The sequence below is a fragment of the Arvicanthis niloticus genome, chromosome 10, assembly GCF_011762505.2.
Source record: "Arvicanthis niloticus isolate mArvNil1 chromosome 10, mArvNil1.pat.X, whole genome shotgun sequence".
NCBI lineage: Eukaryota > Metazoa > Chordata > Mammalia > Rodentia > Muridae > Arvicanthis > Arvicanthis niloticus.
The window spans coordinates 34498670-34525395 of record NC_047667.1 but is presented as its reverse complement, the minus strand read 5'-3'; the positions used below and the strand labels follow the sequence as shown (position 1 = coordinate 34525395).

Genomic DNA, 26726 nt, shown 5'->3' with positions numbered 1-26726 from the left:
GATATAGTTGTCTATACAGTAGTTTTAACCTTAAGCCTAGCATAATTCTCTATGTCACCAAAAACATCATCTATGGATAGTTAAAATACGAGTAGCACAGAGAATAAACAGAATCAGAGGGAGCAGAGACCAAAAATGGTTTGATATACAACAAAACAAAACAATACAAAATACAACAAACAAAAAAATCAAACACAAAAAAACAAAAATAAAACCAAAACCAAAACAAAACAAAAACCATAACAGCCAAACAAACAAACAAAACAAATAAACCAACCAAACAAACAAACAACCAAGCAAACAAACAACAGAATGTAGATAGCTACCCCAAACAGAAAGAAGAAAGCAGCAATGTTCTTCAGACAATGATGAATAGAGTATTGTTGTTTGCTTGTTTCTGGTTCTCTTTTGTTTCTTTTTTTGGCATTTTGTGAATCTTTTGCTCTAAGAATTGCGAGCAATAAATTTCTATTCTTCCAAACCACCAATCTTGCAATAATTTATTGCACACTGATCGATGAGAAAATGTTTTGAAAAACTGTTGAGATACATTAATTCCAATTGGTACACTATAGCTGGAGATGTTTTACATTGATTAAGATGGTCTCACCAGATAGCCATATGTTGACACCCAGGCACTGTTTCTAGAACTCAAGGATTCTTAATGCCCACGGTCATTTTATTTTATTTTATTTTATTTTATTTTATTTTATTTTATTTTAACAGAAGAAATGTGAAGCTCTTTGTTCTGAGTACTGTTGTTAAAATGATATCATTATATAAGCCACTTAAGCACCTGTTTTGAAGAAAGACACTATTTAAACAGATTAATTCTGCCAGAGCCCCGGAGATAATAATGGAATTCCCTGATTTAGGATAAACAGCTTCAGTATGGATTTTTGATAAGAAACCAGATGCTCATATGCAAGTAGTAGTAGCTAAAGTCTAAAGGCCATGAGATTTGTCTGTTCTGGAAGAAATGAAAAGCAAGGAACAGATGGCTAGCATAAATAATTCAAAGGAGCTTTCCAGGCACTTTAGGGAAAAACAGCATGTTGAAGTATGTTTACAAGGTTACTTGAAACTTTTGTGAAGCAAATATTTCTATTTCCTTCTCTTGTTTTCCTTCAACTGGAAGTTTAGACACAAAACCTATAATCCTTTAAGTGTTGATGTCTACACCATATCACATACATAATGTAAGAATCATGTCTTTAATTCATCAGCAAAGTTATGAGAAGCTTCATCCAGGACACAGACCAAAATGTGGCTGAGGATAAATGGGTTTTCATTTATGCCTGGAAAAGTTACAGAAACACCCACAAAATAATTGAAGTTTATTTCTCCTCACATTTACTGTTTGCTACTATTGATCTACACAGCTCATCTCATTTGATGCAGGAAGAATATGACCCTGAAATTAGTCCCATAGTGAAATGTATATATATAACACTAGCACAATGTATTTGATAATTCTACCGAGTCCTTAAATTTTTAAAAAGTTTTAATATTATTCTCCCTTAGGTAATCTAACACTGCTTCTTTTTAAATAAAAATATTTTTATACTAATACTTTTCTCTAGTTTGGTTTTGAGCTTTCCTCTATATGTATAAATTCCTTTGGGGACTGACACTGCAGGCCAGTGAGCGAGAACTTGCCTTGGAGTGAATTCCTAGAAATGTAGGGCAAACTATATATATTATTTTCCCTATATAAAAAGATATGAGGATAAGCATTAGTTTACATCTCTACACGTCTTCATTCCCTGAAGACTGCACATTCTTATTATATAAGTATCTTTTCCCCTAGCTAATTGATTTTCACTTTGTTCCTTAGGCCCCATTACTGTAAAAACACACTTAGTGATTTCTGAGCTATATCATCTTCACTGTATTTCCTCAAGACACCTCATTACATTTTCCTTTACCTCCATATTTTCAACTACTTCTTTTCAACTTCATTCTATTTAATTTTTTGTAAACTAATTTGCAGCCACACTTATTGATAACTAATATCAAATATCCTCTTTGTCTACAAGTATCAAGTCAAGTGAGTCTTGGCAGGTGCTAAGAGGTTTTAAGTATCAACTTTCTAAAATGCTGACAAAGGCTTTCATATCTCTCTGACCACTCTGATTTAAAAAACTTTTATTAATTAAATTTGTTCTTTCACAATTTCATTCACATTTATAGTACATTGTGATTACTGTCACACACATTGCCAACATTCCTTCATAGCTTGTAATCCTTTATCAAATACATTTTCTTCATTATTGTTGTGCTGTTGTTTAGTTTTCTGACCAATTAACTTTAAGTAGGGCCTCTGTGTGACTGTGGGTAAGGAATTATCCTTTGATGCTTCAATATGTCCTTTGAAACTAAGAATGTTAAATATACAAGGTATCACTGTAAACATATAACAGGTTAGCTCAGACCTGACTTCAAAGTTTTTGTTATGCTTGTTGGAATAATATGTTTCTTTAAGTACCACTAATTTCACAGTTCCACCAATGTCAACCTTTATTGTGTCAACATAACTTGATCAGATAAACCATCAGCAGTACAAGATAGGTGTAGGTCTTGCAGGTCAGACATATCAAGTATGTACATTTTTCCTATGATATAAGATAGCTGCAAAAATCACTGTGAAATTTAGCAATTTTCTAGACATTTCATATGACATTTTCTGGGGCTGTAGAATTATAGTGTTCGTTATTCATTAAACATATTTAAACATGTTTGTATTTCAACATAAACAGTTTAACACTTCCTTAGTAGGGCATTATAGAGGAATTTTAATCGGGCAACGTGGCTTCTCTGGCAAGAGATAACATCCAAAGACTTTCTTGGTGTTTGAGACACACAATGGGTTAAAATATGATCTGGCTGAAATACAAACACATCATTGGTGCATATATTAATCTCTTACAATGAAGTTAAGACTAGTTTGTAGAAGGAAGCAGCCAGTTTTGGACTATTTTTAAAAAGATCATTCATTAGAAGAATACTAGTAAAAACTAGGAATGCCAAGGTTTCGTATACTATAAACTTAACCATGCACAAGAATCCAGGTAAAGAAGAATTTAATATAGGCATACTGTCACAATATACAGAATTATAGAATTTTTCAATTTACCCAAGCCTCATTGTATTCATTTGTATTGTATGAGGATCCAATCCAAAATAATAAAAGAATAGCTATAAAATGCTACCTTAGCTACCATACTGAAGAGAGAATAATTTTACTGAAAAAAAATGTATAATTCCTGGGGTGTATATATATTACAATTTAATAAATATAATTTTTTAAGCTAAGTGAAATAGATAAAATTCTGATGATGATGGTAATTACTTTGCAAAAACACTAAGGAACAGTGGTCAACAGTAAGTCAAAGGAAAGAGACAAAGCCTGTGATTATAAACTACCCTTCTTCCTGATGAAGAATGTGACAGAGGAAAAAAACAGTACTTTTTCCATTATATATATATATGTAATTTCAAAAGGAATGAAAATTCTAAGCTTCACACACTGATGCAACAAACTGCAATGGCTGGCCTCTTTACCAGTCACTTCATCTTACAGTTGGAGAGTCTTAATCAGAACCAGATCAATGCCCACTGATTCCCTGGACACAGCAGAAGTATCTGTTTCCTAAAGATCTTCCAGTGATACTCACAAACATACAGTGCATCACATATATTTCTACACAGTCCAGTGCCTACCTCCATCATTTACACTGAAAAAAAAAAGAAGACTAATTTCCCAGATATACTTTCTGTTATCAGAAGTCATAATCCTGATTAAGCCGTTTCTACCTATCCCTACTTCAGTAGCCAGTGCCTGCAGACTTTTCTGATATTTGAGTATTTATACTGCTAATACTATGTTAAGATTAATTAAATCATGAAAAAAGTTGAAATTTTAATTTGGGAAAAGTCACAAAATATGCTCAGGCACTGACTGGATTGTGTAAATCTTGTTTTCTACCCATAACGAGCAGGGTTCACAAAGGAGCAAAGCCCTAGTGTTGAATTGTTCCAGATGCATGAATATTTTCATGAAGCATTTGCTTTTCCTTGTTTGTCTTAAAAAAATCATACACAGCTTTAAAAAACATAGTCTAGATACTAAATACATATAAAATTCTGACAATAGAAACCAAACAGAAAATCTAACGAATAAAATTTGACCACATGGCTCAGTTTCCTAAAAAAAAAGTAAAGCATAAAAAAATACATGGGCAGATTCCAGGACTCCTAACATGGTTGGATTATCATGAAGGTAAACATGACATGAGCGGCACCATGTTTTACACACTATTATGTTATGGAGTTAATTTCTGGGAAGTATAAGTTCCATAGTGATTGACATTCCCTTTTTTTCCTATTCTGTACCACAGTTATTTCTTTACAATTCAAAGCCAATCTTATACCTAGACATCAATATGAGAAATGTTACAGCTGTCACATTACATGGGGCTATAGATATTTAAAATACTACATGATTTGGTAACCATATGAAATAGTTTAAGCATCAGTTGATTGTTTTTTTTTTTTGTAATCTGTGTTTAATTCTCTAAAATAATATCAGTTGGATTGGGGAAGAAAGAGAAAAAATAACATTTTAACAAAAATACAATACAAATAGATTTTGCTTTTCAAAAATAAATGTATTTCTTGTAACTCCAACTAAGTAGATGCTTCTACAGCCCTCTTGCCTCTTGGGAAGGTCTTTTCCATCTGAGAATGTTATCATCAAAGCTGGCTCTGAATTGTAAAATGTTGAGAAGTTCAAGTATTGTTTTAGATTGTTGAACAGATGTAGTTTCCCTACGGAGATTTGCTTGGTAGTAAATATGTTATTTTTCATCTGAGAACCTCCAAAGTATAAGCATGCATTATAACAGAAAGAAGATACTAGAAGATAAAGAAAATAAAAACCAGGCTCAAAGAATAGAGATTTTTAGTTGTTGCTGTTCTTATGGCAGAATTGTAAATATATTTTAAAGAAAAACAGTTGTGAATATTTATCACAAATGTAAGAAGATCCCATTAGAAATATCACAGCGTGATGGAGATTTGCATGTCTGATATCTACTTGTCTTGAGATTATCGTCATTGCTAATTACAAATTACCATTCATAAAAAAGACTGTGATTTATTTTAAATGACTAACCTACTTTAGTAGAATCATAGCATTGTTGCAGGTCTAAAATAAAATGTACATTATTTGAAGTATATTTTACTAAAATGCTGAATGAATTTCACAGTGAGAAAAAGTTCTCTTACTAGAGTTTATTTTGTCTAGCTAAACTGACGAGAAAAAAAATCACAGCCTTTGCATATTCTTCTTTCCAGGTAAAATTATCTTTAATTGGATTATCTATGAGAAAATTCTAAGAAGTAAATTGTAGAAATAATGCAGACAATTGAATTGCATAATGAATAGAGGGTCATAGCTCAAGGAATAATTAGTTTGTTTGAAAAATAGACTCCATAAATACAAATTTTATAACATAAATATGTTTAAAAGTGTAAACAGGATAAGCTTTGTTCCATTGCCTGTTCCAGAAAGCACATAGAAGTGACTTCAATATGCAGAAATGTAGAACAGAGGGCTGAGAGAAATTAAAGGAAGATAAAATAGCTTCTAAACCATGAAGAGACTGCTTTGAGAGGGCAAGAATAACTTAATAATCTGAATAGGCTTATTAATTAATGTTCCTGGTTTTGTTTAGGAGACACTCAATTGTTGGAGAGTTAGTACAGTCTAGTTGACATCAAATTCATTTTCCTAGCATTGAAATTTAAAACCACGAGGAAATTTCAATCTGAAATAATTCTCACAAATATATACATATATATGTATATATGCATATATATACGTATATATGTATATATATATGTATGTATATATGCATATATATATATGTATATATATGCATATATACATACATATATATATATATATATATATATATATATATATATATATATGACATTTAAGTCAGTGCATGTGAAGCATAGAGTGGTTCAATGTGATTGTGTTATTTCTTTGAGACAGACTATCTGAATTTGATGAATCAAATTATAAAAGTAGGACGTTTGATAAGTTGTCAGCCTGTGTTTGCAGTCTAACATAATTTTTTTTCTTATTTACTACATACAATACTTCAACAAAAAACTCTAAGCATAAATGACATTACCAAATATGTCCTTGTAAAGGAACTTTGAGATAAAATGAAGAACCTGTATTTTTGTATCCTTGTCTACTCCCCTGCCAGAATTGCAGATGTTCCTGAATTTAATTGAGAGATTTTTCATTTAACCTGTGTCTTAAAATTGTACAGGGCAAAGCAGAGATGATCTTACATATACATGAAGTTTATAGTGTAAATAGACTTTCAATGTTGTGAATCTCAGGAGACTCTAACAAGTGAATTCTATTACATATTGAGATTTCCCTGCAATGAAATAGAATCACTGGTAGTTTAAAATTCTTTAAAATATAGTTGCCTAAGAAGGTGGGAGGATTAATTACAAGATGAATATGCAAGAATGATAGAATTGTATACAAGTGGATAAACCAGCCCTATAAATGAAATAGGAATTGTGTCAATTCCTAAAGGAGACTCAGACTAATGGACAGAAGTTAAAAGGACAGACATTTCTGCAAAAAACGGTAACTTGTTATTTGGAGGAGAGAAAAGTATGTATGGGAGGGATATAAAATAATTTAATTTCAAGTTAATAAATATTATCTTGCCTAATTAGACACGTTCAAAGACAAAATCTTTAACTTTGTGATGCACTGAGTTCTCCATCACTAGGGAAGAATGGAAGTAATCAATACTAAGTCCAAAGAAATAGAAGATTCTTCATCAGATAGGCTTGACAAGCTGGTGACCTGCAGTCTTGTCAGTTTTAAGAGTTGAGACATGGCTTCATGCTTCAGTGGTGTTTGTGAAAATTTATCTTGTTATTCTGTGATGTCTTGCATAGCCAGGGTGACAAATCTATTCAACCTTTGTAGGACAATACTTGATCCAAGTTCACATACCACAGCTTCCTAAAACCTGGACAGAACACCACACATTTGTTTTGCTGCCAATTAACTTCAAGATTTCTCCACTAACACTTTGTCAACTCTTTCAGTATGGTACTAACTTTGCCAGCACAAGGGTTATTTCTTCTGTAAAGATAGCTGTTAAGATCTTGCTAGCAAGATAACGGAAAGAAAATGGGATGCTCAGTGACAGACCATTTAGCTGTGTGGCAGATGTTATGTGTGTTCTATATAGGTGTCACTAAATGAGAATATAGCAGTGTTGTTCAAACCAAAGGAAAAAATATTTTAAGAGAGAATAAACACTGTAAATCATCATATGATGTTGTATAACTCTGCAATTACTGATGCATATAAAATCAAGAATTGTGGCAGCAGAAGACATGCTGACACTTTGCAAGCCAAGGTATTATGAACACTATTGTATGGAAAAAATGCTATTCAAGTAACATACACTGAAAGATAAAATGTAATGTCTTCATGTAAATTTCAGCATAGATTACTTTTTGGCAAAATAATAAATACTACTAAAATATTTCAAACTTCCAAGGAAAACAAAAATGTCTGAGTTTTAACCTTCCTCAGAGGATAAGTGACTACACTTTCCATTGTCCTCCTATGTTACCACAGATTGTCTGTCCTTCCCACCTTGAATGTTGTTTGGGACATAACACAATTCTAGCCACATCCATTCTCTTATAGTCTTTCATATTTCAGTGATCAGCACTGTTTTTATTCATAGTCCATTTACCTAAACAAGTCATATGGCCACAGAGCTTCAAGATGATGCATCATCAACTATTATGTGTTATGTATGTGTGATATATTAGTTTGGTGAGAAGTGTGAATGGCAATTTTTTTTTTTACATACCAGCTTCTCTTAGAAAGATTGATTTTTCTTTTCTGTAAATCTTGACAACATAGGGATTGAATCTGAGTATTCTACAAAAGTGACCTGTCACTGAGCTATACATCCAGCTCTTTTACTCTAAATCTGAAGTAATTATTTTGAAAGCTATGATTACCAAATACAAAATGCTTCTTGTGATAAATCATGACCTGATAATAATTGCTTAATATTGTGCCAGTACACATGCAAAACAAACTTGAAAACCAGTATATTGATGTTTTGTCACTGAATAACTATAGCATCTTCATATAAAACGTAGTGCACTTGATTATGCAGCAATGGAAAATAAATCTTATATATGTATTTTATCTGGTTGATTATGTTAAAATATGTCTAATGGGAAGGAGTAGAGTGAGAGAAGACTATTCAAGATGTACTGAAAATAAAAAATGAATAAAAACATATATTATATGCATATATATTCTAACTGTCTAACATTTATGAAATAATAGATTAGATAAGTTATAAATTGCCAACCATACTAGAGTAGAGGAGTTAATTAAAATCTACATAGCCATTCTGAGATTATCATGGAAGCAAAAAAATACACTGAGTGACAATAGACTTTGCCACAGTTTCAAAAAGGGTAGAATTAAAATGAATAATTATATAAGTGGTAAGAAATTTATAGACAAATTCCTCAGGCATAATGTCATAAAACTGATCACTGAGTCACCAATATAATACTCTGACTACACTGTTTTGTTCACTCACCTTTCCATAGGCTTTGCAATATTAAAACAATAAAACACATAATGAGATCATTATTTATTTTGTTTATATGATGTTAGGTATAATCTGTAAATGCATTATTATGTATTATAACATATTTGAGTAAATTATAACTTACATATAGATTAATATAACTGAAATAATCAGAGCAAATCTATATCAAAACAAAATTACACTTATTGTTCTCTGCTTTATTTAAACATTCTACTAACTTTTTCTGAATGGTATCTAAAGTCATTGTTCATGTACCACTTCACATTGAAAGAATAAATTACATAAAAGCAAAACACAACAAAGCCCAACATTCAAAGTTCATACATGACATTCAAAATAATACATAGAATATGTTGTTTAAAATTATTTTTGAGGGCATACTTATTGAAAGCAAATGTGATAGTTATTGTGACATTCTGAGAAAAACAAAGGAAGACAATTGAGGAAATCAAAGCCATAATCAATATTTGTCATCACACACATTACATCTGTATTTTATTGTCTATTAAACAGTAAATGTATTATGATTTATAATGTGTTTACTTTGTATAGCATTCAGTAGGAGGTTTTTGAGATGACACAAAGAAATATGTTCTTCTTAGTGCCACCGAAATGTCAAGCCCCTTTCAGAGTCTCCAAATGCTAGAACTGATTCTGACAGAAATAAAAGACATGAAGGCCAACTGGAACAGGTATGAGATATTTGGCAGTAAGATTCAGATTCTAAATCAAGCATTATTGCACAAAACACCTGCTTGGCACTCTATAGGCATCCTACTTCAGATAAGACTAAAAATTAATTGAACTGCAAAGTAAAATTTGTTAATGTCAAGGTGTTATTCATAATATATTAAATACTGCACAGTTAAATACCACCAAAGGGGAAACCATAACTAATCAAATACAATCGCATAAAAACCAATTTGATTTTCTTCTTCCTTTTTTGAACCTGAAAACTATATTTTATGTGGAAATTGTTTAAAAATTATGGTAGAATCAGAGGGAAATTACGGTCACTTAAAAATATATTGTTTTTAGAGAAAGTTAGATTGCAACTCGGTATTATAAAAAGAGCTTTTTTGTCTTAAATCTAACATATCAGGTTCTTGTAAGGAATTACATTATAAACACAAAATAATAGCCACAATAAAATAACCCACAAAAGACAACATTGTGTGCAGAAGTTTAATGGGTATAAAAATTTTCATTTTAAGTTACCAGTCTAAATGTGGTTGCCACATGATAAATGATGCTACTGAAATTTTCAAAGAGCAAGTGACCTGCTAAAGTCAGTGTGGCTTGTTACTAATAAACTTTGTGTGGTTTTTTTCTATAGCTGTTTAGTTTACTGTGAAATAAAAGATACTGTAGAAAAATACACTGTAGTTCATTTAAACATGAATACATTCCATTTTCCTGCTAGTACACAAAATTAAGGAAAGGTGACTAGAAAGGGAAGACTCTGTATATTGCTCATGTGTTATAAAATTGTATGACTTGATTAATTGCACACATTATAAGTTCCATATCTCGTATTTAAAAATCCAACTGGCATCTTGACTTTGCAGGAACACTGTTTCTCTTACTCTTCAAAGCTCATGGTAAGTGTTATTTTCTTGTTTCCTAGCAAATCAGGCTACAACATATGATTACAAATACAATAAAGAAAGGTTCACTTGGGAGCCAGAGGAAATTGAGAGTATTTCACCCATAACCAAACCATTACATGGTGGTGTTTACTTTAACCTGAACTGAGCAATAAGTAAAATGAAGAGAAGACATTAGCTAAGCTGTGATAGATACACAATGCAAACTGCAAACAGCATTTCTTTTCTTTTTCTTTTTTCTTTTTTTTTTTGAGACAGGGTTTCTCTGTTTTTAGTCCTGGCTGTCCTGGACTCACTCTGTAGACCAGGCTGGCCTTGAGCTCAGAAATACACCTGCCTCGGCCTCCCAAGTGCTGGGATTAAAGGTGTGCACCACCACTGCCCTGCCACAGCATTTTTTTTATATCTAGGATTATAAGGTCATTTACCATTGCAGAATTGTCATACTGGTCTTGACTTCTATAGAAATTTGAACCAGAAGTGTGAGGATAAATACAGGTCCCCAGTGAAAAGCCTAATCTTGTTGCATTGACCTAATGGCTTATAGAGATGTCAATGACACTGAAGAGTGTCTGCATTTGGAATTATTACACAAGTATTGAGAAAATAACTGTTAAAATGTTATCTGCAATAGCTAGAAAATAATATTTTCAGTAAAATTGGGACATGTAAAATAAAAATCAGTTCTGTTTTTTACAATACTTGGAAGTCAGATGGCACAAAATTGTCCTACATGCCAATGAGATATATTCTTCCATGTAATGAAAGCACTGTTAGCCCATGTTCTTAGATACAAGGTAAAGAAACCCCAGGGTTAATAATCCATGGGGAAGAAATGCAATGTATGGCAAACAAATTGTACTGCCTTAGTTCTGTCACACACACACATGCACATGCACATACACACACACACACACACACACACATATATATATACATATATGTATATATATACATATATATATATATATATACATGGTATGTACTCACTGATAAGTGAATATTAGCCCAGAAGCTCAGAACACCCACAACACAACCCACAAACTATATAGGGCTTTAAAAGAAGGAAGACCAAAGTGTAGATGCTTCAATGCCGCATAGAACTGGGAACAAAGTAATCACAGGAACTAGAGGGAGGGAGAGAAATGGGAAGGAAAGAGGAGGGGAAGGGAAAAATGTGGGGTCAGGATTAGTTATTGGAAGGGACAGGAGAGAAGTACAGATGATCATGAAATTGAATTTAAAAAAATAAAACAGTGGAGGATGGGGAACTTGGGGTAGTTACTAGAAAGTCCCAGATAATAGGGAAGCAAGAGGCTCCCAGGACCCAACAGGGAAGGCTTTAGCTGAAATAAGCAACAAAGGGGGAATAGAATCTTTAGAGACCACCCTCAGTTGGTAGCCATGTTCCCCAGTTGATTGGCCACCTACCCATCTCAAAATTTTTAACCCATAAATGTGCCTGTCCAGAGGAAAGACAGGGATAAAAAATGGAGCAGAGATAAAGGAAAGGACATCCAGAGACTGTGCCACCTAGGGATCCATCCTGTCTGCAGACACTGAACTCTGACAATATTGCTGATGCCAAGAATCGCTTGCTGACAGGAGGCTGGTATGGCTGTCCCGTGAGAGATTCTACCAGCACCTGACCAATACAGATGAAGATACTCACAGTTAACAATTGGTCTAAGCCCGGGGACCCCAATGATAAAGCTTGGACAAGGACTGAAGGAGCTGAAGGCTGTCTCAACCTTATAGGAAGAACAATATCAACTAACTAGAGTTCCAAGACACTAAACCACCAAACAAAGAGTACACATGGAGGGATACATAGTTACAAATATATATGTAGCAGAGTATGGCCTTATCTGACATCAAAGGGAGGGGAGGCCCTTGGTTCTGTGGAGGTTCGATGCCCAGCCTAGGGGTAATGCTAGAACCATGAGTCGGGAGTGGGTTGGTGAGTGGGTCGAGGAGCACCCTCATAGAAGCAACGTGGAGGAGGGAGAGAGGAGAGGGGTGATAGAATGGGGAATTGTGGAGGGTTAACCAGAAAGGGGATATCATTTGTAATGTAAATGAATAAATGATTAATAAAAAAGGTAAGTTCTGATAGACTGACATCCAGAATTGAGATGACTATAATCAGGATGTGTCTTGGTCATACCCACATATTCAAGGTCAAATATCAATAAGTGCATAATTTTGTCAAGAATTCTATGATTTTATATTAATTCTGAAATTTGACCAAAAGAGATAAAGCAATAAGGTAAAATCAGAAAAGCATAGCAAATATATTAATCATGAATATAAATTACAATAAATATATCTTCATGGTTTAAAAATATAAATGAAAAATATATAAAGACCATTAAATTTATAGAGGAGCTGTAATCTGTGTACAATACCTGTGAAGTTTACAAAGTTAAGAAAATGTCTTTCCTGGAATGAGAAGTGGAAAACTCCACCTAGGAACAACATTGAATTCTCACCTTAGAGTTGACAGATGAGGTTACTAGAACAAAAAAAAGTTATCCTGATGTTAGAATCTTATAGAAAACAGTAGACAATGTGGGTCATCTCAGAAGAGAACAAACTTAAAGGGAAATTCTTATTTTCAGACAAAAAATTCTCAGCAAATGCTACCAGTGCTATTTCAGGACAAGTCCTGATTGAGTTTGTGCTATCAGCTCTGTTAATCTCTTTGGAGTAGGTGTGTTTACTGTGGTTTCTCAGTTAATATGCTGTGTTTCTGGATGTGAGAATAGCTTATTGGTTCTTGTCTTGGTATCCTAGGTTTTGTGACAGTATGTCATTTCTTAATTTCTTTGTACTTCACATAGATATAAATTTTGTTTTTATTATCATAAGCTAAGAATTTAATATGGTTTATAACTATGAATCTAGTACATATAACATATTCTAATAAAAATTACACACTGTTGAAAACATTAAAATTTTTAATGTATAAATAGACTGTCTTTCAAGAAAAACATTAGAGAGGCTTAATTTGTTTAAGCCAACAGATTTTAACGATTGTTTCATGTGTAATTTCATAAGTAATGCTATAATAATGACTGGAAACAGCTTACTTTAACTTTCCATCTTGCATGATGATTTTTTTTCACATAGATTATATTCTGGTTATATTATCTTGGAAAGTGAATAGAAAATGAAACTCACAGAAATTTATAATAAATGATAAGAAAAAATAAACATCAGTGTTCAAAGTCAAATATGTCAATGTGAAGGGAAACAAACTTTAGGGTCCTGTGCCAAACATGTTGAACCTTTTTTCTCTATCTAGAGTCTCTCTATTTATTGCAGACAGTTTTTCACTTGTAATTCTCTTGTTTTTCCTTCAAAGTTGATGGGATTACAAACATATGCAAATGCCACCAACCCAACTTCTCCTTCCACTTTTTCACTTTTCTCCAGTCTTTTCTATTGTTAAAGCCCTTTATCAATTCAATTTTAATTGCTGACTTGAAAACAGATCAGCTCAAATTTAATAAACTCTAAAGAAAATACTATCAATTCATGTTATCAACATTCTACACACAGAATGAATGAGAAGTAATTTATGCTTTCACTGAGGAAGCCAAGGAAGTTTATTCAATATTGCTTGTCTTGAGAAATTGGATTTCATCATGAGGTGGTACACAATGTCTTTAGTTCCAGCACTTGGGAGACAAAGGTAGGCAGTGTTCTGAGTTTGAGGCTTGCCTGGTCTACAGATGCAAGTTCCAGGAAAGCCAGGGCCTATCCAGATAAACCCTGTCTCAAAACAAAACAAAACAAAAAACAACAACAACAACAACAAAAAACAAACAAAGAAGAAAGAAAAAGAGAAAAAGAAAGAAACAAAGAAACAAAAAAGGAGAAAGAAAGAAAGAAGAAACTTGGTTTTGTTATCTTTGTTTTTGTTTGGTTTGGTTTTTGGTTTTATTTTTGGTTGGTCTCTCGCTCTGTCTCTGTCTGTCTCTCTCTCGCTCTCTCTCTCTCTCTCTCTCGTGTGTGTGTGTCTGTGTGTGTGTGTGTGTGTGTGTGTGTGTAGAGGAATGACGGGGTCGTAGTGATTGATGAATCTCAAGTTAGCGTCAAACTTACTATGAATCCTGAATTACCTTGGACTCCTCATCTTCCCCCTTCCATTTCCTAATTAGCAGGATTATTGGTTTGTACTACACCTACTTTTTAATGTTGATATGAACCAAACCCAAGGTCTCCTTCACTCTATGCAAACACTCTATTGAACTAGTCTTATTCTGAAACATCAGTAATTCTTAACACTTTCATTACTCTGCCCTTCCATACTAACTAAGAAATAAATAAAAATGATAATCCTTGTAACTCTTTGGGAAAAATGAAAACATTATTCTCTTGGAAATTTTAGAGAACATTACTGGAGTTAGTAGTCACTCGGGTTTTCATGAGTGTTTAATAACATTCTATTCAAGGTAAGCGGAATCTTATAATTATCAGGCATCAACTGGTAGCCATGCTGTATTCCAGTTTATACCATAAATCTTGCAATGCTACACCTGAAATACAGATTTGTCAAGAAACTAAAACTCATTTTTGGGGAGGGAGATTAAAATTGAATAGGATATAATAAGATTGTTCTAAACATCATAGCTTCTAAAGTGCCTTTTGACATTCAAATCCTTTTTTGTGCATGGTGCTATTACCCAGAAAACAGTTTGTGTTTGTTCTTTGTTATTGTTTTTCTTATAAGCTTATAGTCTACTGTCTCCTAAGGTAAAAATTTTTAAGAAGGTAAATTTTTGAAATACTGTCCATGAAGCCAAGAGGGATGAATAAGTACTAAATGTGTAGATGATCATACATAAGCTTTTCTGAAACATAACATCCCATACAATCCTGTCTATAGAGAGTTTACTAATTTTCATATCAAATGATTAAATGCACAACACTCTCCAAAAGTCACACCTAGACATTTTCCATTATGAGGTGCTCTCTAACTGACATTTTTAGAACACCAAATAAACGTCTTTTAATATAATAGCACATATTCTTGTTGAAGGTTCTGTTGACAGCATATCACACATTAGATTCTGAATAAGCCAAGTGATAACAGAAGTATTTCAAAGTGTTTTGTCAAAATGTTTCTAAAGTATTTGTGCTTTATATCAAACAAACTATTTTTCCTTTAGAAAAATTACATGTGGAAAATCCTATATTCTATAACCCTTCCTTAAATAAATAAGGCTCTCATTTATAAAAAAGAGTTGACATAGAAAATTAATAGGAAATATAATGCCATTTGTTTGAGTTTATTTGTTTTGGGGAGATTTGGTAAATTAATTTATAATTTAATTTTAAACAACTTCTAGATATGTATGCAAGACTTAAATATTCTAATTTTCTCCATAAATGTTGGGAATCTTGACCCAAATATGAGAAAGGACATTAGCTTTTCATTATTGAAAATATAATTGCTATTTTCATATAATTAAGTATAGCAAATAAATAATATTAAGTTATTGCAAATGTAAGAGTATATGATACTTACATGTTGCTATTCTCTTCATATCTAATTACAGGCTATATTCTATATCCCTGTGTACCAATAGCATTTATTATAAATCCCTCATTATCTTGAATTGTAAATAATTAATGTAGTCTATATTGTTTTTTATAATTAGTCTTATAAATTTATATGGTTCACACTCTGAAATACTCCATGTTGCAATTTCCTTCTCAGAAAGATTCTTCTAAACTCAAATGAGCATTTTTCTGTAATTAAGAATACTGGAGACATTCTGATATTGCGAGTTTGGAAAACTAGTACATTTGTTCTTAAAACTGTCTGACACTTTTGTTTTCAGGCTGTAATAAGTATATTATCTAAGGATTGCATATAATGGAACAAAATGACCCCTACACAAGCATGCTGCTCTGATCTACAAATTGGACTTTACATGTGAAAATTTTAAGTAGAGCCAACAGAAAAACATTTACAAACAAGTTATCTTGACCTGATGGAATCTGCAACTTACTTTTCTTCTTTTTTGTGTGGTGACTGCAATTAGCAGTTTAAATTACTGTGCTATGCACTCTGACATACTTCATGCTGCTATTCGTACCTGAGAAAAACACATCTAAATTCAGATAATTATCCTCATAATTAAAGAATTACATGCTGATATATCTCAGTTCCAATGGAAAAAAAATGTCTTAGCCTGTTAATTGCCAGCATTTGTTTTATTTTTCAAGTTAAATTGAATCAACCATTTAAAAGAAAATTACAATGTGTCTTTTTGGTTTTTTTTTTCCCCTTTTGGTTTGGTTTTTGTCTCTTTATATAAAGTATAAAAGGATTTGAATTTCTGCCATAAAGGTAAGCATGATAAATTCTTATGTCTTGTATCTTTAAGTCTTAGAAGCCATAAAACAAAATAATTGTAACTGCTATGACTTTACACTAATGCATTTGATTGTTTAATTTCTCTGGTAGATGGAGAAACAGCAGTAAGATATAGAAGCATAGTTTTTAAACGGTTGTGTAGGGAATTACTTTTAAAGTGGTTTATCAAATTTCTTCTCCTGCAACTTCATACATCAATATGATACGTTCTGGTTATCTTTTGCCTACCTCTCACAACCCTCTAAACCTATTAACCACTTTGCCTATTCCTCATATTCCTGTTTGTGTGATTCTTCCTGTTGCCTAATGAACTTAAGCGAGGAGGTCTACATGGCTATAGGTTTTGAATGATGTATTAAGGCCTGACAGGATGAGCTGTGGCCATACAAACTAAGACAATAGCGGTCTCTTCCCCAAAAGTACCAGACTAATGGTTCAGGTGAGTTCATGTATGGTCTTGTGAGACTCTCACTCATGCAGGCAATTCTAGCTGTTGTGGGATCATGACCATTATGGGTCTGTCATGACCTGAAGGGAGTCTCTCACAGTCGCTCTCCCTGTCTTCTAGTTCCTATATTATGTGAGCACTATACATAAAAATCACAGTTCAAATATCTTTAGACACTCTGTCCATTGTGACCCTGAACATTATGTTACTCAGCATTGCTGTACACCAACACTCTTGTCCAACATACAAACATCCATGGATGCTTGTCAACTGCCTGCTTCCTATTCTATATTTCACTCATCACTAATTTATTTTTTGGTTTTGTTTTGTTTTTGTTTGTTTGGTTTTTGTTTGTTTTTTGAGACAGGGTTTCTCTGTGTAGCCCTGGCTGTCCTGGAACTCACTCTGTAAACCAGGCTGGCTTCCAACTCAGAAATCTATCTGCCTCTGCCTCCCAAGTGCTGGGATTAAAGGCGTGCTCTACCACCACCCGGCTACATCACTGATTTCATATCTATATGTTTTACTAACTTGTAATTTGGTTTACTGATCATGCCTTTATATAGGATAAAGTTGCTTTAAAAACAACAATGTGCTTATTACTTTCTAATATCACATTATGATGTTTTATACATTTTCCTGTCCCAACTTTTGATTCTAAATATGTGGTGAACATTTTACATTATTTATCTTTTTGCTTCTTCCCTTTATTTTATTCAGACAATGTCCTGATGGTAAGCAGAAAGACTTTGCTGTACATTTCAATATTTACAATTATTAGTTTTCAAAGTCTGGTTTTCTTCCATCTGTCAAGTATATTTTAACTGGCAGATAAAGTGTGATTTTTTCCTATCAGGACTATATATAATATTCTGCATAATATTCAGATCGTTGCTGTCTCTATTGTACTAGTGCTTTTTGATGAAAACCTCAGAATCCATTTCCTACAATCCATCATGACACTATTAAACAGTAGCAAACCAGAACTTCTACCATATCCTGGGAAACATTTCTTGTTCTGTCTGCTATCTATTCTTTTTCACTTACTGAAATCTTTGTTTAAATTTTACTTGTGATAGAATCAAATGGAAGTTGTCTTTCTGTGCCTCAATTATTTCTCAAAACATAATGATCGCTGTTTCCACATGTGGAGCATTCACTGTTAAGCTTTGAATGAACTGCCATCTTGCCTTCTGTTATAGGGTTGCTGTTTCATATCCACATAGTATGCCAATGTTCATTTCACAGTGTTGGCAGTTCCTTTTTCTAACTGGATGAACACAGCTATTCTTACTGAGTAAAATACTGTCTTCATGCTTTAGTTTTCATTGCTTTCAAGATTAGAAAATTTCAGCATTTTTAAAACATATTTATTTTTTTTCCCATGAGACTCGGGTGGAGACAAATGGGACAGAGTGGGATTCGAACAGGCCCTTAATAATTCTGCAGCACTAAGGTCTGTCAGATGATCCTGGGCCAGAACACTGAAGAACAGATGCTCCAACGTTTTGTAGTAGAGGGAGTGTCCAGGTGTTCAGAGGTCTCTATAAATTGGCTAAGTTTTAGAAGCTATGCTTTGTGCTTCCCACAATTATAGTTAACTCAGTCATTCTGGATTTCTGACGCATTTGAAAACTTATAGCCTCATAGCCAATCCTGGCTATTTACCTTGAGAGAAAAGATTTGAGTGGATGGTCGTCAGCTGACATTCATCCTAAAGCCAAGGAAAAAGCCAGGTTCAGAACTAAGTGTTTTAGTTAGGATAGATGACAGAGGTTCTGGTTAGTCAACAAAATGATGGACTGGGTATTAGGACTATCTTGTACCTCACTGGTACAAATTGTCATAATTACTCTCTAATTGCATTTTGAGAGAAAAGTTTCATTTTAACAGGAAGGATGATATGTAGGAGGAGCTAAGGTGGGAGGAGTACTGAGAGGAAGAGAAGGAGTAAAAAGAGTAGAAGAAGGAGAGGAGAAGCTAGGTGATTAGAGAGAGAAAGAGGGGGAGACAGGGAGGCAGATGTTCATGTATCTCCACCAGTCAAAGATAGTTGATATATCTAGGTTGGGTAATGGGTTACACCTCTGATTGAGCAATACCAAACTTATAAAGCCTTTGATTAACATTTAAAAAAAATGTATAAGTGCAAAAAGGAAAAGGGGGCATGGGATAGGGGTTTTCTAAGTGGGGGGAATGGGGAAAGGGGATGGCATCTGAAGTGTAAATAAAATATCCAATAAAAATGAAAAAAACAAATAAACAAACAAAAATGTAAAAAAAATAAGAAAATGTAAAAAAAAAACATATTTATGTCCATTTTTATGTCATATTTAAAAAAAATTTAGGTCAATTTCTTTCAATTTCTGCCTTGGGCTTTTAAATGTTATAGCCTTTCCTGATCCTTTACTATAATTTTCTTCCATTCTTCAGAATAATCTTTATTGTTCATTCATTATTTGCTGTGTAGAACTTGTTCATTCTGCTTTAATAATGCTTGTTTATATTTGTTTTAATTTTCTGTGCTTTACAGTATTGTTAAAACATATCTTTATTTGATTGTAATTAATCTTATTTCCAATGATGTTTTCTAGGAGTTTTGCAGCTTTATATTGCTTTCAACATTCAAAATTTCAGGGAACATGCATGGGTTTCAGGTTCAGGTCTGGATTAAGGCAAATATATTCAATTCTATTGTTTTACTGTTTCCATTCAAGGTGGCACCACAACACCCACTTAAAGCAACAAGGCAAGAAAGCAACAAGACATACTAGAACTGGAAAAAATTAACTAAGACTATCACATATTGTCATGACTTATTTTCTTTTACATACTTTTGATACTTTCATTAATGAGTATTTCATTATTTAAATAATTTCCACTCTATTCTACACTTTCAACTCCTGATTCTGGAACCAATTGCTCTCTAATTCCTGGCAGATTCATCTTTAATTAATATTATTATGGCCTCCATATAAATAGTTGGGATTGGATGATCTATGAGGGGTTTGTATCTGGAAAATACTAATCCTCTCAGTAGTCATTATTTGAATATTGCTTACAATCAAAGGATGCAGATTTCCCTCATTCATATTGGAGGGTCAAGTGGTGTTGTCGTTATCTTGTAGGTCTGGTTTAGATAGCCATATTCTTAAGATTTTGTGAGTAAATTTTGTAATATATGGAACACACACATACACACATAATTTCATGGAAATAACTAAGGTAATTTGAGCAAAGAGAAGGAAGTTAACTGCTTACCTAACAAAATGTATTAGAATCTGAAACAAGGAATAAAGTATAAATTAGACTAGAAAGACAGGGAAATAGCCCCGTAGAACAGTGAACAGAGCTGAGAAGTAAAGGTACATTATGATAGATGTGTAGTCTCTTTGTATATGTATGTATGTGTGTGTATGAATGTGTGTGAGCATGAGTGTGTGTATATGCGTGTGTATGCGTGTGTATGTATATATGTGTCTGACTGTCTGTGTCTTTGTGAATCTGATTGGCATCTATGTGTTGACATTTTGCGCATATTTTGTTCAGTCAAGAAAGTACTGTGAACTTCATGTGGTCTGTGAGTTGAGTCTTGGCTATTCCTAGCTTTTGAGCTAACATCCACTTATCAGTGAGTAAATACCATGTGTGTTCTTTTGTGATTGGGTTAACTCACTTGGGATGATACTTTCTAGTTACATCCATTTACATAAGAATTTCTCAAATTCATTATTTTTAATAGCTGAGTAACACTCCATTGTGTAAATGTACCACATTTTTTGTATCCATTCCTCTGTTGAAGGACATCTGGGTTCTTTCCAGCTTCTGGCTATTATAAATAAGACTGCTATGAACATAGTGGAGCATATGTTCTTGTTATATGTTTGAGCATCTTACAGGTATATGCCCAGGAGTTGTATAGCTGGATCCACAGGTAATGGTATGTCCAATTTTCTGAGGAACCACCAGACTGATTTCCAGAGTGGTTGTACCAGCTTTTAGTGTGGATGCCTCGGTCCTACTTAGAAGGAGTAACAAAAATACTCAAGGGAGCAAATATGAAAACAAAATGTGGGACAGAAACTGAAGCAGGGGCCATCTGGAGACCATTCTACCTGGGTATCCATCCCATGTACAGTCACCTAAGCTAGACACTGATGTGGATGGCAGGAAGTTCATGCTGACAAGAGCCTGATATAACTGTTTCCTTAGAGGTCTGCCAAAGGCTGACACATTCAGAGACTGACACTCACAGCTAACCACTGATCTGATCAAGGGTCTCCCAATGGAGAAGCTAAAGAGAAGACTGAAGGAGCAGAAAGGGTTTGTGGCCCCATGAGGAGAGCAACAATAGTAACCAACCAGAGTTCCCCAAGGTCTAAACCACCAGCCTGGGAGCACATAGGGAGGGACCCATGACTCCATCTGTACATGAATGGGAGGATGGCCTTGTTGGGCATAGGTGGGAGAGAAGATTCTTGGTCCCATGAAGAATGAACACTGAGTGGGGGGGAATCCGAGGGTGGGGAGGTGGGAGTGGGGGGGTATTTGGGGACACATTCTCATAGAAGCATGAGGAGGGGGGATGGGACAGGAGGTCCCTGGGTGGTAGGGGAATGGGGTAAGGTGATAAAATCTGAAATGTAAATATAATATCCAATAAAAATAAATTAAAAAACAATGACTCAGTAGCAACAGAAGTATTTTCATTATGTATGTATTTCTTACATGTTTGATGAGGATTATAGATGTGAAAAGAATTTTTAGGGAAGGAAAAATCACAATGATCTTGCATGAATGACTTCCAAGCACCTTCAGGCCATCTTTACATTATGGATGAATAAAACAAAGTGTTGGTGAATATTAAATGACCAGGGAAAGAGCTCTTTGTTTAATACATATACTATAATATAATGCTATATATAAAATAAAAAGTACTGTGAAACTTTATGTCCTCATAATTTTTTAGAAATTATTTTCATCTTCAATAGGCCACCATTTCATTATTTAATATGTTCTACTTTCAACAGTTACTATAAGAGCTGATCATGTTAAAATCGCTAAATCCAAATTCAAAGTTGTAATCATGCTTTGTTTCACACCTGTCCTGAAATAGCCCTATTCCTCATTTAATTTCAAATCTTGTATTTGGGATTGTAGCATTCCACTGTATAAGATTCGATTAAACTAATTCAGGCTTTATTAGTTTAACTACCTAACCATCAGCTTTCACATCTAGATTGAAATTAAGGCAAAGAATATAAAGACTTACTGCCTAGTGTGCACTCTCAATATAATCATTACAACCTAATTGGGCTGCAGATCGTTGTTCAGGTTACTTGCCTGAGGCAGAAACATTTTCCAGGGGCTAGGAAGGTTCTCAGGTTTGAAATCTGCCATGAGTTGATAAATGTGCCCCAAGGAAAAGCACTTGCAGAAAGTCAGAGTGTTCATTCATCATTCTTTCTTTAGCATTTTCCATCCTTACCTTCATTAGTGTCAAGTCTATCTTTCTAACACAACTTTGGTTTTTTTTCAATTATATTTTACTACAAATTTGATAAATTATAATTATGATATACAATTCAATGTTAAGATATACAAAACTAATATGGAGTAACTAAACCAAGCTAAATAAAGTATCCATTAACCCCCACAATAAATAAGGCTTTTGTTGATAATATTAGGAATTTCATCCAGAAATTTTTCAAATATACAATATATTTCTATTTCTATAGTTACAAACTATGGAGTAACTCTCAAATCTTATTCCTTTTTCCCTAATTGAAATATTGTGTTAGTAAACAACTATTCCCTTAAAATGCAATGTCCATTCTTTGTTTCTATGTCTTTATTCTTTATTCTTTATTTTGACAAAAATAATCTGTAGGGTATTGATTCTCTCCAGTTCTACTTATTGTTGTTGTGTAGAATGTCATGCTTCACTTTTCTTGCATGAGGATCATCCATGCCTAGTACACTTTGACTAAATTATACCATTTGTAATAAATTAGACATATTATTTTTTGCTTTGTTATACATTATTCCACACTATCTTTTAAACATTGTTATAGTAATTTGAAGAATATTTTTACCTTCCATTATTGTAAGGTCAGCATTTTTAAAATTGTATACTCTCAAAGCAGATACACCTGATTACAAGTTATGCAGTTAATAAGAAGCAGTTTGAAAACAATGCGTAATACCTCCCTAAATAATAAAAAAAATAATGGAGAATCCTCAGACCATTAACATAAAATGGCTCTAATTTTATTAAAAATATGGTCAATTTATGGTGAGTCATAATTAAAATCATGAGACTATGAAGGCATACAGCACATGTTGACAACTTTTTCCTTACAAGTGAAACTCAAGAGCTCTCAGAGAATTGCAGAGTAACCCAAAAAGCATTAGAAGACAATCCCATATATTAAAATGACAGTACAATTTCTTAATGTGTGCTTAACTTCAAATAAAGAACAGGTTGTACTCCAATACCAATAAGCATATAAGCCACCCATAAAAAACCAATACCCTTAGTAAATCACTTACCAAGCAGTAACAAGTGCAATATAAATTTCCACTTGAAAGATTGATAAAAATAAAAAACTTTCCAACCATGAAATAAAACATAGTTTCAACAGGAGCAATCAGTCATTTCCTCAGATTTTTGGGCCAAGATAAAGTTTATGGAAGTAAAATCTCTGTCTTACCTGAATCTTCAAAGTCGCTGTTGTAAGCTTTCCACATTTCAGTTATTCGAAGAAGATTCTCTTCCATGGCTTGAATGTCCATGGAGGGGCAATTGCATTCTGGGAATTTTGGACCACAGTGGCACCAGCAATCATTATCCTTGCAGATAAACTCCCCCTCAGAATTACAAGCAATGTAGCTCAATGCTGCCTGTACAAAACGTTCCTGAAGATAGTCGGGAAGGAGAACTTGAAGCCCTTGAAAGACAAATGAAGTAATCAAGTTTGTGGCCTCGAACATAATCAGAAAGCACTTGTTTACAGCACGCTGCGTAGAGATGGTAAATGTTAGTATTTTAACCTATGAGTATATCTCTACTTAAAAGCTATCATTAGAAAAACTATCTGTCTACACAATTCAATACCCAAAGTCTACAGGAATGTAGAATCTCAAATTTTACAGTAATGACTAGTATTCTGCTCTTTCTAAACTAATCCTGTGGATCTTTGGTAGAATACATTAGGGCATTTGACAATGTCTTACAAAGTTTATACTAAACTTATGTATTTGAAGATTCATGCTTACTTGTAACTGCCTCTTGGTGTTAATACCTTTATTTTACATTTAGACTACCACGCTGCCAAAACTATAAAAGAAATAATATTAGCTGTGTTCTAAGAGTTGGGTCAAAGATAGGATGGCAGACCTTAACACATGACACAAAGAAGACTATCTTATATGATTCTATTGTTTAGGAGAAAGGACAAAGACAGAGAGGAGGGGAGCAGATGGGCTGACATAGTTTCTTCACAGTCTATTTCTTTGTTGTGCACACGTCATCCCTGCTGATACAGTTCATTACTTTATTGGATGCTAGTTTGTTAGTTACTATCTCTTTAGGGAACTGTTATCTGAAATAAACATTAAGCCTAATGTTTGAAACTTTTTATTTATTATATTTTGAGAAAAAACATAGTTTCAATTTCATAATCTTTGGATACATAAAAATATTTTCAAAAATGAATGATATTCTAACCAAGCCTCACATGATGACACATGCACATCACCTCAACAACTGAGAGGCAAAGGCTAGGAGATATAGCATTGTAGGTCATCCTAACTTATATAACATGATAGAGGGTAGCCCGAGTTATTTATGACCTAGAAAGAAAAAAAAGGAAAAGAAGAAAAAAAGAGTGACAAAAAGAAAGACAGAGAGAGAGAGAGAGAGAGAGAGAGAGAGAGAGAAGAAGAAGAAGGAGAAGGAGGACGAGGAGGAAAGGAAGGAGATAGGAAGGGAGGGATAAAGGAAAGAAGGAAGGGAAGAAAGTAGGAAGGAAATATGGAAGGATAAGAGGCCTAAGAAAAATGGTTAGTAACTAAAATGCTTGAAAGGAATGTCGCCACGAACATGTGCACATATGTTCACACACATTAGGGCACATACACATGATTATGCTTACACAAACCCATGTATACAACATGCACATGTACAAAAAAATAAGAAAAATCAAGAAAGAAGAAAACTTTTGGTAAAAGTAAATATAAACATTTGGAAAACTGCACCAACAGTAAATAGGTTTTTTAACTAATGAAGTTTTGATAATATTTATGTTTCTTACATGACAAAATCTATTTGCTATATTCACCTTGACTTTTACCTATGAACCAATTTTGTTAAAATTAAGCATTAATATTCAGGAGAAAATGAACTTCACAAAGACATTGAGAATTACACCCATGTCTCTGTATCAGTTAAATAATAATTCCATGTATATTCTAGTAAATAAATTCCATTTACTTATTTGGATTCATATTTTATAATTTTTAATTTAAATAGAAATATTTTATTGGAAAGTTTATTTGAAACTTCATTGCTTGAAACACTAAGGATGTGAAAATGACTGACATGATATTCTCCTATCATAGGCAGTATATTTAATAAAAATAAAATTATTGTAGTAATGTAATAAACTGTAATTAACTGTATATTACTAATTGGGTCAATATTTAGATTAGCCCTAGGGGAATAACAAACAGATCACTAAAGACAGTATCTGACCATTTATGTGACACATGACTTGTTTTCAACCTTCTGAAGTTTAATCAGGTGACCATAATAAATCACACATAAAGCAATGAGAGATTCAAAGTATTCACATAGTATTTTCTTTTTGCATGAACAATAACAAAGCAGAACAAGAAATATAAACTTGGACTGATGTTAATTATATTTCTATATGAGAAAGAGGTCTATGTAATTAAATCATCTACATTTAAATGACATTTAGTAGTTTGGTGTACTCTGATGGTATTTCTTGGAAGGAGAATACATCAAGAAAAATATGAGTTTTAACATTATGAAACATATCAGAGGGTAATAGTTATTATATATTTGAAAAAAGTAAATATTACCTTAATGTTGACCTAGAAAATTCCTTTCATCCATCAATTAAACCCAATATATCTTATAAAATGTTATCTAAAAGACATGTCAGCTGCAAGGAGAGGAACGTCATCGATAGTCCTACCTCTCCGTATCACCTAAGAAATACAGTGACAGAATGACAAAGAGATTCACAAAGACTCAGGAGACCCACTAAGAACCAACAGACAGATGGGCTTAAGGTCTCCTCATGCTTGCTACTGAAAACCTCAGCAACTACTCTATGGTCTGTGACATCATAGAACCTAGAGGAGAATATACCATTGTTGCTTTCCTAAGTCAGTATAACTTATAACACCAGTCTGAATAGCTATCCTTATGCCCTCAGGTAACTGCAGTTTTCAGTCTTCTTCAAAGAAACTTCTTTTTGTCAAAAACAGAAAACTTTTCTGAAATCAAACTTTTCAAAATGAAAATAACAACTGACATTAGGCACATT

At 33.3% G+C, this 26726-nt stretch overlaps 1 protein-coding gene across 5 annotated transcripts in view; it reads right to left on the bottom strand.

Moving 5' to 3' along the window:
• Brinp3 (BMP/retinoic acid inducible neural specific 3) overlaps positions 1–26726 on the bottom strand; it is a 373430-nt gene that overhangs the window by 100788 nt on the left and 245916 nt on the right. For all 5 annotated transcript variants that reach the window (XM_034513172.2, XM_034513171.2, XM_076941307.1 and 2 more), the window contains one exon: positions 23862–24098. In XM_034513172.2, coding sequence (XP_034369063.1) covers positions 23862–24098 — 237 coding nt within the window. The remainder of the gene's footprint in view (positions 1–23861; positions 24099–26726) is intronic.